This window comes from Gorilla gorilla, chromosome 13, assembly GCF_029281585.2.
Source record: "Gorilla gorilla gorilla isolate KB3781 chromosome 13, NHGRI_mGorGor1-v2.1_pri, whole genome shotgun sequence".
In the NCBI taxonomy this organism is placed as follows: Eukaryota; Metazoa; Chordata; class Mammalia; order Primates; family Hominidae; genus Gorilla; species Gorilla gorilla.
The window spans coordinates 108,912,166-108,927,262 of NC_073237.2; the positions used below are offsets into that span (position 1 = coordinate 108,912,166).

A 15,097-nucleotide genomic window follows, 5' to 3' on the forward strand; every position below is an offset into this window, starting at 1 on the left:
CTGGAGTGCAGTGGCGCTATCTCAGCTCACTGCAAGCTCCGCCTCCTGGGTTCACGCCATTCTCCTGCCTCAGCCTCCCGAGTAGCTGGGACTACAGGCGCCCGCCACCGCATCCAGCTAATTTTTTTTGTATTTTCAGTAGAGACAGGGTTTCACCACGTTAGCCAGGATGGTCTCGATCTCCTGACCTCATGATCCACCCGCCTCGGCCTCCCAAAGTGCTGGGATTACAGGCGTGAGCCACCACACCCGGCCTGTTTGACTTTTTAATAATAGCCATCCTGACTGGTGTGAGATGGTATCTCATTGTGGCTTTGATTTGCATTTCTCTAATGATCAGTGAGGTTGAGCTTTTTTTCATATGTTTATTGGCTGCATGTATGTCTTCTTTTAAGAAGTGTCTGTTCAGGTCCTTTGCCTACTTTTTAATGGGGTGGTTTTTTTCTTGTAAATTTGTTTAAGTTCCTTGTAGATTCTGGATATTAGACCTTTGTCAGATGGATAGATTGCAAAAATTTTCTCCCATTCTGTAGGTTGACTGTTCATTCTGAAGATAGTTTCTTTTGCTGTGCAGAAACACTTTAGTTTAATTAGATCCCATTTGTCAGTTTGTGCTTTTGTTGCAATTGCTTTTGGCATTTTTGTCATGAAATCTTTGTCCGTGTCTATGTCTTGAATGGTATTGCCTAGATTTTCTTCTAGGGTTTTTATAGTTTTGGGTTTTACATTTAAGTCTTTATTCCATCTTGAGTTAATTTTTGTATATGGTGTAAGGAAGGGATCCAGTTTCAATTTTCTGCATATGGCTAGCCAGTTCTCCCAGCACCGTTTATTAAATATAGAATCCTTTTCCCATTGCTTGCTTTTGTCAAGTTTGTCAAAGATCAGATGGTTGTAGGTGTGTGGTATTATTTCTGAGTTCTCTATTCTGTTCCATTGTAAACTTAGATTTTCTAAGCCTTTCTCAACTGGGCTTCTTCAGCTGAACCACAGAATGCAGAAAAAGACTTGAGGCCCTATTTTTTCAGTTCTTCAAGGAGAACTAGGTACATAACTAGCACCATTCCAGATGCAGGGGAGAGATGCTCATTCATTCCAGACTGTGAAGCCTTGGGGCTTTCAGGCTTACTTCTCCAGTGGAACCCCAGTTGAAGCAGGCTCCTCAACCCCATGCCCCACCCTGTCTTTCCTTCCTAAGGAAATGGTACCTGTAGCTACCTTGTTGCCCAAGCCAGAAACCTGACAGTTCATTCTAGGACTCCCCTCTTTCCTCTCCTCCTTCCTCCAAAATCAATTTCCACTATCTAATCATTCTACCTGCTTTTGAATCTCTTCCCTTCTCATTCTCCTCACTGCCACCAACTTGGTCAGCCCACACCATTTTGCCCAATTATTATTCAGAAGCTGCCTGAGTGGCTTCCTTGCCTCTTGCCTCCACCATTCCCTCCCCAACTGCTTCCTAGAAAAGCCTCACAGCACACAAGTCTTATTCTATCATTTCTTCCTTCCTGGCTCACCAAAGCCTTTCTGATAAAGCTCCACATTGGCCACGTGGACTGCCAGATCTTGCATTTACACCATGCCCTCCCTCTCTCCTGCCCTTCTCTCCCACCTGCTCCTCTGCCGACACACCCTGCTCTCGTAAAACTCATGCTTCTTCTTCAGTTCTCATCTGGCACACGATATATGCGAGCTCCTCCTGAGAGGCAGGCTAGGCCTCTTGGATTCTGCTGCCTCAGAGGACAGCAATGTTGAACAAACCTACCTACAAACCAACCACTGTCACATGCAAGGCATCTGCCATTCCCAAGGAGCCACATGCATTCAAACAGAGTAGCTTTACATCTGTGAGTGTTTTTTGTTTTTTGTTTTTTCACACGGAGTCTCGCTGTGTTTCCCAGGCTGGAGTGCAGTGGTGCAATCTCAGCTCATTGCAAGCTCAGCCTCCCGGGTTCACACCATTCTCCTGCCTCAGCCTCCCGAGTAGCTGGGACTATAGGCGCCCGCCACCATGCCTGGCTAATTTTTTTTTTTTTTTTTTTTTTTGTATTTTTAGTAGAGACGGGGTTTCACCATGTTAGCCAGGATGGTCTCAATCTCCTGAACTCATGATCCGCCCACCTTGGCCTCCCAAACTGCTGGGATTATAGGCATGAGCCACCGCACCCAGCCAGCCATTGGCCATTCTCAATAGACCAGCAACCTCTCCACAGAAGAGCTAAATAACACTAAGAGAAAAAGGGAACTTGCGTGTTAAAATTCGAGGAAGCTGGGCACAGTGGCTTTCTCCTGTAATCCCAGCACTTTGGGAGGCCGAGGCAGGCAGATCACTTGAGGCCAGGAGTTCAACCAGCCTGCTTAACATGGCAAAACCCCGTCTCTACTAAAAATACAAAAATTAGCCGGGCCTGGTGGTGCACGCTTGTAATCCCACCTGTAATCCCAGCTATTTGGGAGGCTGAGGCAGGAGAACCGCTTGAACCTGGGAGTTGGAGGTTGCAGTGAGCTGAGATTGTGCCACTGCACTCCAGCGTGAGTGACAGAGTGAGATTCTGTCTTAAAAAAGAAAAAAAAAATTCAGGCGTAGCACAGTGGCTCACGCTTGTAATCCCAGCACTTTGGGGCGGATCACAAGGTCAGGAGTTCGACCAACATGGTGAAACCCCGTCTCTACTAAAAAGGAAAAAAAAAATAGCCGGGCATGGTGCCGCATGCCTATAGTTCCAGCTACTCAGGAGGCTGAGGCAAGAGAATTGCTTGAACCCGGGAGGCAAAGGTTGCAGTGAGCTGAGATTGTGCCACTGCAGTCCAGCCTGGGTGACAGAGTGAGACTCCATCTCAAAAAATTCAACCAGGCACAGTGGCTCATGCCTGTAATCCCAGCACTTTGGGAGGCCAAGACAGGAGGATCACTTGAGCCCAGGAGTCTCAGACCAGCCTGGGCAACATAGTGAGACCTCGTCTCTACTAAAAATTAAAAAAAAAAACCCACAAAAAATTATCCAGGTGTGGCAGCCTGTAGTCTCAGCTACTCAGGAGGATGAGGTGGGAGGATCACTTGAACCCAGGAAGTTGAAGCTGCAGTGAGCTGAGATTGCACCATTGCATTCCAGCCTGGTGACAGAGTGAGACCCTATCTCAAAAAATAAAATAAAATAAAAAGATCAGAGAAAGTATACATTAAAATTCAAGGTCAAAAAACATTCACTTTGCCTGTTTTGTTTGTTCCAACAAATAGACTCATCTCATAATATTCTGTATATTTGTAACCCATTGTAAAGATGTTGCCTATTACTCTTAGTGAGATGGACACTCTAATTAGAATTTTTATTAAATTTTATTGTGGTAACATACACATAAAATTTACCATCTTAACCATTTTTAAGTGTACAGTTCAGTGGCATTCAGTACATTCACATTGCTGTGTGACTGACACTACTATCTATCCATCTCCAGAACCTTTTCGTCTTGTACTGAAAACCTGCACCCATTAAACAGTAACTCCTCATTCTCCCCTTCCCTCAGTGCCTGGCCACTGTTTACTTTCTATGAATTTGACTACTCTAGGTACCTCATGTATATGCAATCATACAATATTTGTCCCATATGTCTTACAGGTTCATCCGTCTTGTTGCATGTATCTGAATGTCATTCCTTTTCAAGGCTGAATAATATTCCATCTCATGGATATACCACATTTTGTTTAACCATTCATCTGTTGATGAACATTTGGGTTGCTTCTATCTTTTGACTATTGTGAATAATGCTGCTGTGAACAGGGTGTACAAATATCTGTGCAAGTCCCTGCTTTCAGTTCTTCTGGGTATATGCCCAGAAGTGGAATTGCTGGATCAAATGATGATAATTCTAAGTTTAATTTTTTGAGGAACCACCATACTGTTTCCACAGAGGGTGTACCATTTTACATCCCTACCAACAGTGCACAGGGGTTCCAGTATTTCCACATCCTCACCAACATTTGTTATTTTCTGTTTTTTTATTTTATTTTAATAGTAGCCATCCTAAGAAGTGGGGAGTGGAACCTCACTTTGGTTTTGATTGGCTTTTCCCTAATGATTAGCAATGTTGACCATCTTTTCGTGTGCCTTACTTATTTTTAAAAGATCACTCTGGAGGCTGTGTTGAATGTTGTTAACTGTAGGGTGATGGGATGGAGGGCAGGGGAAAAAACATGGAAGGTGGAAGACTATTTATAAGGCTATTGCAGTATTCTAGCCAAATAATTATGGCGGCTTGGAACAAGATGACAGTGGTGGAGGTGGTAAGAGTTCATGGGACTCTGGATGTATTTTGAGGCCAGGGCTGATAGAATTGAAAGAGGAATGTGAAAGAAAGAAAAGTCTAGAATGACTCCTATCTTTATGCCCATGCAAATGGCCATTTACTGAGATGGAGAATGCTGGAAGAATAGTATGCTGGGAGGGTGATATCTCACCCACCCTTATGGGATATGCCATATCATGGGAGGGTGAGATACCCTGCCATATCATGGGAGGGTGAGATATCAAGAATCCAATTTTAGGCTGGGCACAGTGGTTCACACCTACAATACCATTATCTAAAATGGGATTATGTAAAATGCTACAATCCCAACTTTGGGAGGCCAACGTGGGAGGATTGCTTGATCCCGGGAGTTCAAGACCAGCCTGGGAAATGTAGTGGGACCCTGTCTCTAAAAAAAAAAAAATTTTTAATTAGGTGTCGTGGTGCATGCCTGTAGTCCTAGCTACTTGGGAGGCTGAGGTGGGAGGATCACCTGAGCTCAGGAGGTCAAGGATGCAGTGAGCCACAATCATCACACCACTGCATTCTAGCATGGGTGACAGAGTGAGACCCTGTCTCAAAAAACAGAACAAAACAAAAAAACACCAGTTATGTTGATTCCCTGCCAATGCACCAAAAAAAAAAAAAAAAAAAAAAAAATCCAGTGAACATGTAGACATGTAAGTTTGGATCCCTATTGGACTTCCACGTGGAGATGCTGACAATACATGCTGACAATAGGTACGAAAGTCTGGAGATCAAGGGTGTTTCTGTTATCTTTTGCTGCACAATAACCTTCCCTAAAACTCAGGAGTTTAGAACAGCAACAATTTCTTATTTCTTACAACTCTGTGGGTTGACTGCATTCAGCTGGTCAGTTCTGCTCTATGTGGCATGAGTTGGGGTTGCTCATCTGGCTGCATTCAGCTGGTGGCTGGGCTGAACAGAATGGTCCAAGAAGGCTTCACTCACATTTCTGGCACCTCAGTGCTCCATGTGACCTCTCCACATAGTTAGCTTGGGCTTCCTCACAGCATGGCGGTCACAGGGAGTCAGATGTCTTACATAGTGACTGGTTCTCCACAGAGGACAAGAGCAGAAGCTGTCAGGCCTCTTCAAGCTAGGTCTAAACTGACATAGCATCTCTTCTGCCGTATCCTATTTGTCAAAACAGGTCACAAGGCCAGCACATATGTGAGGGAAGGAAAACAGACTCCACTTTTTGATGAGAACAGTGGCATATGTTGACAGGGATGGGAGAAATTGATGGCAGCCATCTTTGGAGACTGCCCACCACAGAGTGGGGTATCAGGGTTGGTGATATAAGCTTGAAAGTAATCAAAAGATAGTTGGTACCTAAAGCCATGCTACTGGATAAGATTACTCAGGGAATGACTGTAGATAGAGAAGAGATGAGAAGGCTAATCTCTAGGCTATTCCAGCCTTTTGCACTTGGAAGGAGAAACCAGCAAATGACCATGAGAAGGAACAACCAATAAGGTGGGAGGAAAACCAGGAGAGTGTGGTGTTGATGAAGTCAAGTGGGACAGCGTTTCAAGAAGGAGAGGGGGTGATCAGTTGTGTAAAATGCTAAGAGTTCAAGAAAGATAGAGATGAAAACTGACCATTGGATTTGGCCAAGTGGAGATGACTGGCAGTTTTCCAAGGATAATTTCAGTGAGTCTGTGGAGACAGAAGCTTGACTGGAGTGGGCTCCAGAGACAATGGGAAGAGAGGATCTGGAGATGGGCAGCATAGACAACTCTTGGCGGGAGTTATACAGGAATGCAGAGGAATGGGGCAGTAATGGAATGGGATGCAGAGCAAGGGAAGGCACAGTAGACAGCCTTCAAAAGGAGCGTGAACCATTCATCCGTGACAGTAAGAAAGGCAGCGTATATGGTCACAAGTGCAGGAGGAGAGGTTAGATGGGGTGGTGGGAGGTGCTGTAGAGAGTAAATACAGTCTGGTGGTGATGGGCCAGATTCGACCAGGCTTGAAAAAGACATAAGATCGTTGGGAGGGCTTTTAATAGGTGCAAATATATAAGCCAAAAGCATGAGCCTGTGGAAAGATAGAAAGGGGGTAACTGACAATGTGAAATCTCAGGGTATGTGGCTACAGAAGAGGATGCAGAAATGATGAGAAGAAGGGTAGGGATATACAGTTTCAGCTTCAGGGAAGGGCCAGAGTGTGGTGACCGCAGAGAGGAGAAGGCAGCCTTGAGGTGCAGAGGATGTCAAGGACCTGAGAGGAGGAGCATATTTTTCAGCTCACACCAAGGTGGCTGTCAATGTCCCCAGGATAGCAGCAGGAGTAATGCAGAGGAGCTGAAGCTGATGAAAGAGTCAGGGTCCTGAGGGGATATGAGGGGGCACCCCCACACGGTTCTTGGCAATTATGACGCTGGAATGGGCCTGGTTTTTTGTTTTTTTTTTTTTTTTTTTTTGGAGACAGGGTCCCGCTCTGTTGCCCAGGCTGGAGTGCAGTGGTGCAGTCATGGCTCACTGCAGCCACGACCTCCTGGGCTCAAGTGATCCACCCGCCTCAGCCTCCCAAGTAGCTGGGACTACGGGCGCATGCCCCACCTGGCTAATTAAAAAAAAAAAAAACGGTAGAGACAGGGTTTTGACATGTTGCCCAGGCTGATCTTGAACTCCTGTGCTCAAGTGATCCACTTGTCCCAGCCTCCCAAAGTGCTGGGATTATAGGCGCGAGCCACCGTGCCCAGCCCGGCCTGGCTTTTTTTAAGCAGGGAGGAGACATGCTTTTTTAAGAAGTGAATTCTGAAATGAAGTTAAAACAATATTCTGGAGTGGCAACTGTGAGTGGGCCAGAAACTAGCTGAATCTACAGCCAGAAGGCAAACATATCAGCTTACCTCCTCCTGAGAGGTACCAAAGACCTACAGATTTCCTGAGAAAGCAGGGTATCAGGAAGAAGAGTGGAGACAAAGGGGACAGTGGGAATGGCTTGGAAATACTAGAGATATTTTGGTGACTGAACCAAAGGAATTCCAGAGATCCCAAGAGGGAAATCACCAGGAAAGGCCGTGTCGTGGAAGGGTTCAGGTCAGCAGGTAGGTGCAGGGGAGATGAGTGAACGGACGCAAGGGCAAGGGAGGCAACTGACCTGGGTGGTGATTAACAAAGGTTTCAAGAAGGCAGCAGAGGCAGCATGGTGTGGGCTTGAGGAGGGACTGGTGTACTGGAGTTCGGCTTAGTTGTGTGGCTAAGAGGCTAGCAAGTTAGTACACTTCGTATGAGGGTAGTTCTATGACAAGTGACAAAAACCTACTTCAATCCAGCTTAAACAGTAACAAGGATTTATGACCTCCCCTCACTGGGCATTCCACAGGAAGGGGAGCTAGCACCTAGGGACTGTTGGGCTCCGCAGCCCAATGATGTCATCAAGGGCCCAGTTTCTTTGCGTTTCTCTGCTGTACCTTTTAGAGTGGTGGCTTCATTTTAAAACTTGCTCCACTTCATGGTCACAAGGTGGCTGCAAAAAACACAGGACAATCTGCTTCCTTTTGCACATCTAGAGAGAGAGAGTCCCTTTTGATAATGTCTCAGAAAGGTGACTGCCTCTTTTCCATAAGCGCAGCAAACCCCTCCTGGAGTCTCATTTGAGCAATGCCTCCAATCCTAAACCAATTCCCGTGGTGTGGAAATACCACATGCTGACTGGTGTGGGCACGAGTTACCTGAGGCAATCACTGTGGCAATAAGGAATGACCCTGACTGGTTCAGAGCATGTAAGGCCCATTCCTATTGTTGGGGCACTGTTGGCTTCCCCTGAAGGACACCGGCTGTTGGGGAAGGAGCGTGGCCAATACAAATCTGAGTAATGTTAGGAAGTGGGAAAGTCATGCTGAATAGAGTTCTAAAATATCCACTTCACTACCTCACTGAGCTCTTGGGAAAATTAAATTAATATTTTGTGAGGACGCCTTGCTTTTTCCTTCTTTTTTTTGAGACCGGGTCTCACTCTGTCGCCCAGGCTGGAGTGCATTGGCGCCATCTCGGCTCACTGCAACCTCCGCCTCCCAGGTTCAAGCGATTCTCCTGCCTCAGCCTCTCGAGTAGCTGGGACTACAGGTGCGTGCCACCACATCTGGCTGATTTTTTGTATTTTTAGTAGAGATGGGGTTTCACCGTGTTAGCCAGGATGGTCTCAATCTCCTGACCTCGTGATGCCCCGCCTCAGCCTCCCAAAGTGCTGGAATTACCACACCCGGACGCTTTTTCCTTCTTAAAAGGCTTTTGGAGGTAGAGATACAGAAGAAAACTGGAGGAAAGAAAGGTAGATAGGGGAGGGAGGTGAGCAGAGAGAAATTTGGGGAAGGACCCAACAACTAAATGCAAGAGAAAGCGAAGACAGATGGGGCTGGAGTTGAAAGGCATATGTAAACAGAACACAACTGTCTCTGAATTTGCAGACATGAAGAGTAATATTCTTTTAGTACCTCACATGTTCCCCTTTCCCAAGAGCTGATGAGGGCTGGATGGGTTCATCTCTGTACCTGCCTATGCCCACAAATGTTCAATGTCTCCCCGCTGTGTACCAAGCTAAAGAGGTCTGGCGCACCCTAGAATTCCAGATGCTCTGGAGTGGATCTAGCCTCCGGTTAGCCTCGTTTCCAGTTATCTGCCTAGACATGTCTCTCTGTGCTCCAGCCAAATCGAGCTTTTGGTCTCCCCACAACGCCCCCAAACCTGCTTTCCTCCTGCCTCTGTGCAGGTGTTTGCTTTGAATGTTGCTCTTTTTTTTTTTTTTTTTTTTTTTGAGACGGAGTCTGGCTCTGTCTCCCAGGCTGGAGTCCAGTGGCTCGATCTCAGCTCACTGCAAGCTTCGCCTCCCGGGTTCCCGCCATTCTCCTGCCTCAGCCTCCCGAGTAGCTGAGACTACAGGCGCCCACCACCGCACCCAGCTAATTTTTTTTTTTTTTTTGTATTTTTTAGTAGAGACGGGGTTTCACCGTGTTAGCCAGGATGGTCTCGATCTCCTGACCTCGTGATCCACCTGCCTCGGCCTCCCAAAGTGCTGGGATTACAGGCGTGAGCCACCGCGCCTGGCCGAATGTTGCTCTCTTTCCTGGCTGAAACCGTCTCATCTTGAAAGCCAAGTTCCAATGCTTGTTCTGATGTAGCTTTTATTGGTCCTTTCGGGCTCCTGTCCCCATTCTCTCCTCTCCAGGCTGCTCCTAGGATTAGTTTTTAGTGTGCTTGTCTCAACCAATCTAGATTGTCAGACTCTTGAGGACAGTGACTGTCCTCCTTCTCTTCCTCATTGTCCATGTTCATTATTTGCACATTTTTAAAAAGCCTGTGGCCAGCCAGGTGCGGTGGCTCAGACCTGTAATCCCAGCACGTTGGGAGGCCGAAGCAGGTGGATCACTTAAGGCCAGGAGTTGGAGAACCAGCCTGGCCAACATGGCAAAACCCCGTCTCTACTAAAAACATAAAAAATTAGCTGGGCATGGTGGCGCACACCTGTAATTCCAGCTACTCAGGAGGCTGTGGCATGGGAATCACTTGAAACTGGGAGGCAGAGGTTGCAGTGAGCTGAGATGCTGCCATTGCACTCCAGTCTGGGCAACAAGAGTGAGACCCTGTAAAAAAAAAAAAAAAAAGCCTGTGGCTGAGCATGGTGGCACACACCTATAGTCACAGCTACTTGGGAGGCTGAGGTGGGAGGATCACTTGAGCCCAGTGTCCAGCCTGGGCAATACAGTGAGACCCCATCTCTTTAAAAAAGAATCGTGGGTATCAACTGTGTAGAAGTCACCATGGATATAGAGGTGAATAAAAAAGCACTCAGCAAATACTTGTTGCATTTATTGCTGTTGAAATGGGACTTGTGCTCGCTGATGGGATTCCAGGAGAGGGGTTCAACTGCACTAATGAATTGATACTCTCTCTCATTAGCTTCTATTCTCCATGTAACCATATTTGCCAAATCCCTTGCCTCAAGAGGCTTTAAACACATGTAAAGGCTGAGCTTCTGTTGCTGAAGTGAAGCAAATAACTGAGACAACTTAATGAGACAGTTTATAGATTGTTCAGGAAAACAAATATGCCTTTGAAATCACTAAGTCATTTCAGTTTTTATTCCAGGGTCATACAAAGCACTGACATCTGTGTTATTTAGAAGCAGCTTTCAAAACTTTTTTTGCCATAACTCACAGTAAAAAAAAATACATTTTATATTGCAACTCAAGTCTATAAATTCTTTCATTCCTTCAACATATTGAACACCTACTATATGCCAAATATATTTTATGTGGAATACAGTAGTGAATGAAGTAAAAGAGGAAGAAAGGAAAGGAGGAAGAGAAGGAAATAAAAATTCTTGCTCTCTAAGACTTTACATACTAGTGGAACAGACAATAGACAAAATAAGTAAGCCAGATGCAGTGGCTCACACCTGTAATCTCAGCACTTTAGGAGGCCAAGGTGGGAGGATCGAGAGGAGTGCTTGAGGCCAAGAGTTCAAGACCAGCCTGGGCAACATAGCAAGACGCTGTCTCTACAAAAATTAAAAAAAAAAAAAAAATTAGCTGGGCATGGTGGCATGTGCCTGTAGTCTCAGCTACTTGGGAGGCTAAGGGCTGAGGATTGCTTGAGCCCAGGGATTCAAGGAGTCTTGCAGTGAGCTATGATTATACCACTGCACTCCAGCCTGGACGACAGAGCAAGACTGTCTCTTAAAAAACCAACAAAATACAAAGTAAAATATACACATATAGGAACACACAGAAACAGAATATTCATGAGGCAAATCCACCTATATCTATATGCAGTACACTCAGATGTTTTTGATTTTTTCGGAAAAAATGCTGGTCAATCCTGTTAAACCATTAAGTTGGCTTCTCAACTCAGTAATGGATTGAGGCTTTTGCACTTTGAAAAACACTAGTCTAGACAATTTCTGACATGGGCAGAGCATGTGCTTGTTCTCACCTTATGGAGGGAGGAACATACAAAGATATTAACTGAGTTCCTCAAATTCACCCATGATCTGAGGGAAGCAATGCTGACCTCCACCTGAGGGCTTCCCAGTCCACTGCTGCCCTTTCCCTCACCCTCTGCAGTGCCTGCTCTTCTCTTCTCATTCTGAAACCTTGCTCTGCACGTGGAGCAACTCTTCCTTCCCTTGTCAGGTAAAAATCACATGAATACTTCTAAGCCTAGCCAGACCGCACTACGTTCCAGGATGCCTCTCTCAGGCCACTACTGCATTCTGGCTCGCTTGATTGATTGATTTAGAGACAGGGTCTCACTCTGTTGCCAAGTTGTGCAATCATGGCCCACTGCAGCCTCAACCTCCCAGGCTCAAGCAATCCTCCCACCTCAGCCTCCCGAGTGGCTGGGACTCTATGCATGCACCAGCACACCTAGCCAATCTTTTTTTTTTTTTTTAATTTTTTAGTAGAGACAGGGGTCTCACTATGTTGCCTAGGCTGTGGCTTGCTTTATAACTATTGGTGTACCAGAATAGGATCCTCTGCACGGTGACCTCCTAAAAGAGCAAGTGCCAGTCACCTTTGTGTCCCCCAAAGCACAGTACTTTATCTGTAGGTATTAATAAATACGTAGGAAATTGAATTGAATTTGTAACTCAAAGCAGAGGGGTGGAGAGAAGTGCTTCCTAGCCAGGAATACAGGATTTAGGCCATATCTATTTAAAAGACTAACAGACTAGAAAGGGTAACACTGGTAAAAAGATTTCTTTACCTGAGCTACAAAAGTCATACATTAGGTAGAGGCTTCAATAGTGTAGAAAATATACTAATGTGTTATCTCCCTGGAGACAGATTTAGAACCATGTCAGTTATGTTGCAGATGACAGAGAACAGAAACCTAGTGAAATCAACTCAAGACAATGAGGGCTACCATAAGGAGGCCCAAGGAGTAGTTGGATGGACCTGAGGAAGGACAGGAGCCAGAGGCCCCCTGGGGAGCTCTGCGCCGCAGAAGTAAGGCTATCCTCGCTGCAATGGTGACCATTACAATGGGGACAGTTGCCACCTCATCAAAATGAAGGAAATCAGTTCAAATTCTCAAAAAAACCTACATGGCACAGCCAATTCTAGAATTGTCTACTCTTGCTTCACTTGGTTTGAGTAGGATGGGGCTGTGTGTTTGAAAACATCTAAGGAAGAAAGGGGGTAACAAACTCTGAAAAGAAAGTAGAACTTTCACTAAATATTGACCCAAACTGGAATTTTCAGTTTTACGCTACCACCAGAGAGGATGGGACTCAAGGCCAAGATAAGGTTAGTTACAAAAAGTTATATAAAATACTGTATCTGTGATACAGTGTAAAATATCATTTCAATCCTATTAAAAGTTAAAAAAAATGTAGATTTTAGCTAAATGACCTCTAAGTTTCAGGGATCTACAAACCCATGCGTGTATAAATATATCACGAAAATCTGTACAAGATATTTCATAGAATTCTCTATCTCATGGTTTTCAGACTTTATTTTGAATCAAATTCTAATTCTGTAGGACTAGGGTAGGGTAGTGGGACTGCATACTTAAATAAGCACCCCAGATACTGCTAAAGATGGGTCATGTTGAGAGACTTTCTTAACCTAATCCCTTCCTACTTAAAGTAATTAAAAAGGAGCTCGACTTGCATAAGTTTTCTTTTTCTTTTTTTCTTTGAGACGAAGACTCACTGTCACCCAGGCTGGAGTGCAGTGACACCATCTCAGCTCACTGCAACCCCTGCCTCCCAGGTTCAAGCGATTCTCCTGCCTCAGCCTCCTGAGTAGCTGGGATTACAGGCGTGTGCCACCACACATGGCTAATTTTTTATACTTTTAGTAGAGACAGGGTTTCACCATGTTGGCCAGGCTGGTCTCAAACTCCTGATCTCAAGTGATCTGCCCGCCTTGGCCTCCCAAAGTGCTGGGATTACAGGCGTGAGGCACCGTGCCCAGCCAAAAAGTTTTCAGTTAGAACAAAAATGGAAAATAGAACCACACAAACTCATCATTTATGTGGTAACACTAAATAAGAGGATGTACAAATTAAAAACCTACCACATTTCCTATTATTCTTAATTGCCTCTAGTCACAACATTTATAAGAGCATATGTTTATAAAAGATGGTTAAGACTGGTTAGTAATTTATTCTTGAGGTTTGTTTTAAAGTGAAAAAGGGGGAAGTAGTTATAAGTCCAGAAAGAATATTTCAGGATGATACATGTTGACTATAAACTCAAAAGGTATACTGATAGCAATCCTATAAACAGCAAATATGGATGCAATTGATTTAAGCCTATTGGTTCATTTTTTAAAAGCACCCTTGTTTCTTTAAAGTTAAGTACTATAAATGATTCTTGAAAATCTACTGTGGACATGATATATTCAGTCAAACTTGCTAGGAGTTGGGGAATGACTTCGTGACCATCCAATTCAGAGTCTGATTGAGAGTTAAACACCATTACAAAAAAGTTACAGTCACGGTACATAATCAATTCCTTGGACGATACAGCTTCCACAGCTCTCATCATCCTGGTTATTCTTCTTTCAGCTTTCACTTACACATTCCTTTCTTTCAGACAAACAAAAAATATCAAAGTTCACCAAAATTCTTAAAGTCACAGTTCATGTAGCACTGAATGATAGTAGCTTTGGCATTTGATATTACAAAGTCACTTTTCCATCGCAAATGTTTTCTTCATTCTGGGTCAAGGCGAGGTAAAACAGGAAGAATAAGGTTCCCAAATGCAGAGTCTTGAGTGATGAAGTATCCAGATGAATGTGCATGAGCATGCTGGGAAAGATTAAAAACAAAAAGGCAATTAAGCTATTAAATAGAGTCACAATTCTTTGACCAAGGCATTAAAATTACTCTTTCTGAATGCTTGAGACCAAATTTATTTGTTTATTCATTTATTTTTCATTGTTATCGCTGAGATGGAATTTATTTTAAAATCAGTTCTTGGCTGGGCGTGGTGGCTCACACCTGTAATCCCAGCACTTTGGGAGGCCGAGGTGGGCGGATCACGAGGTCAGGAGATCGAGACCATCCTGGCTAATGTGGTGAAACCCTGTCTGTACTAAAAATACAAAAAAGTTAGCCAGGCGTGGTGGCGGGTGCCTGTAGTCCCAGCTACTCAGGAGGCTGAGGCAGGAGAATGGCATGAACCTGGGAGGTGGAGCTTGCAGTGAGCAGAGCTCGCACCACTGCACTCCAGCCTGGGCGACAGAGCGAGACTCCATCTCAAATAAATAAATAAATCAGTTTTTCTGCTGCTGGTTGTGTTTAAATAGACAGGAAATGGACAGTAATACAGAATCTGGGTTAACAAGTTACACCAAGTACTCATTTATCATCCTCTCTCTCTACCCTGTGATCATCCTCAGTCCATAAATGACTCAAAGACATGAACTGTTTTGTTCCTTCCAGTGAGGAAAACAAGTATCAAAGATCCCAAAGTACTCTGATCTTGGTCAACAAACCAGGAACTTGAGAAAGAAGGGTAGTAGTTGGAAGGAGAGGGGGGAAAAGGCAGTGAGATTACTGGTGATTAAAATACCAACATTTGGTAGAGAATGTTGGAATGTAAATAACAGAAAACCACCAGTAACTTCCCTCTGTCATTAAAAAAAAAAAAAAAAAGACTGTTTTTAAGTCATCTAAAGTGAATGGAGGGCTGGGCAATGGTGGCTCACACCTGTAATCCCAACACTTTGGGTGACTGAGGTGGGAGGATCATTTCAGGCCAGGAGTTTGAGACCAGTCTGGGCAACACAGTGAGACCCTATCTCTACAAAAAATTAAAAAATTAGCTA

The 15,097-nt window shown here is 44.6% G+C and overlaps 1 protein-coding gene across 4 annotated transcripts in view; it reads right to left on the minus strand.

Moving 5' to 3' along the window:
• Positions 1 to 10,315: 10,315 nt before the first annotated feature.
• Positions 10,316 to 15,097, minus strand: part of INIP (INTS3 and NABP interacting protein) — a 34,191-nt gene continuing 29,409 nt past the window's right edge. For all 4 annotated transcript variants that reach the window (XM_019033659.4, XM_019033660.4, XM_019033658.4 and 1 more), the window contains one exon: positions 10,316 to 14,075. In XM_019033659.4, coding sequence (XP_018889204.1) covers positions 13,946 to 14,075 — 130 coding nt within the window. In that variant the 3' untranslated portion in view covers positions 10,316 to 13,945. The remainder of the gene's footprint in view (positions 14,076 to 15,097) is intronic.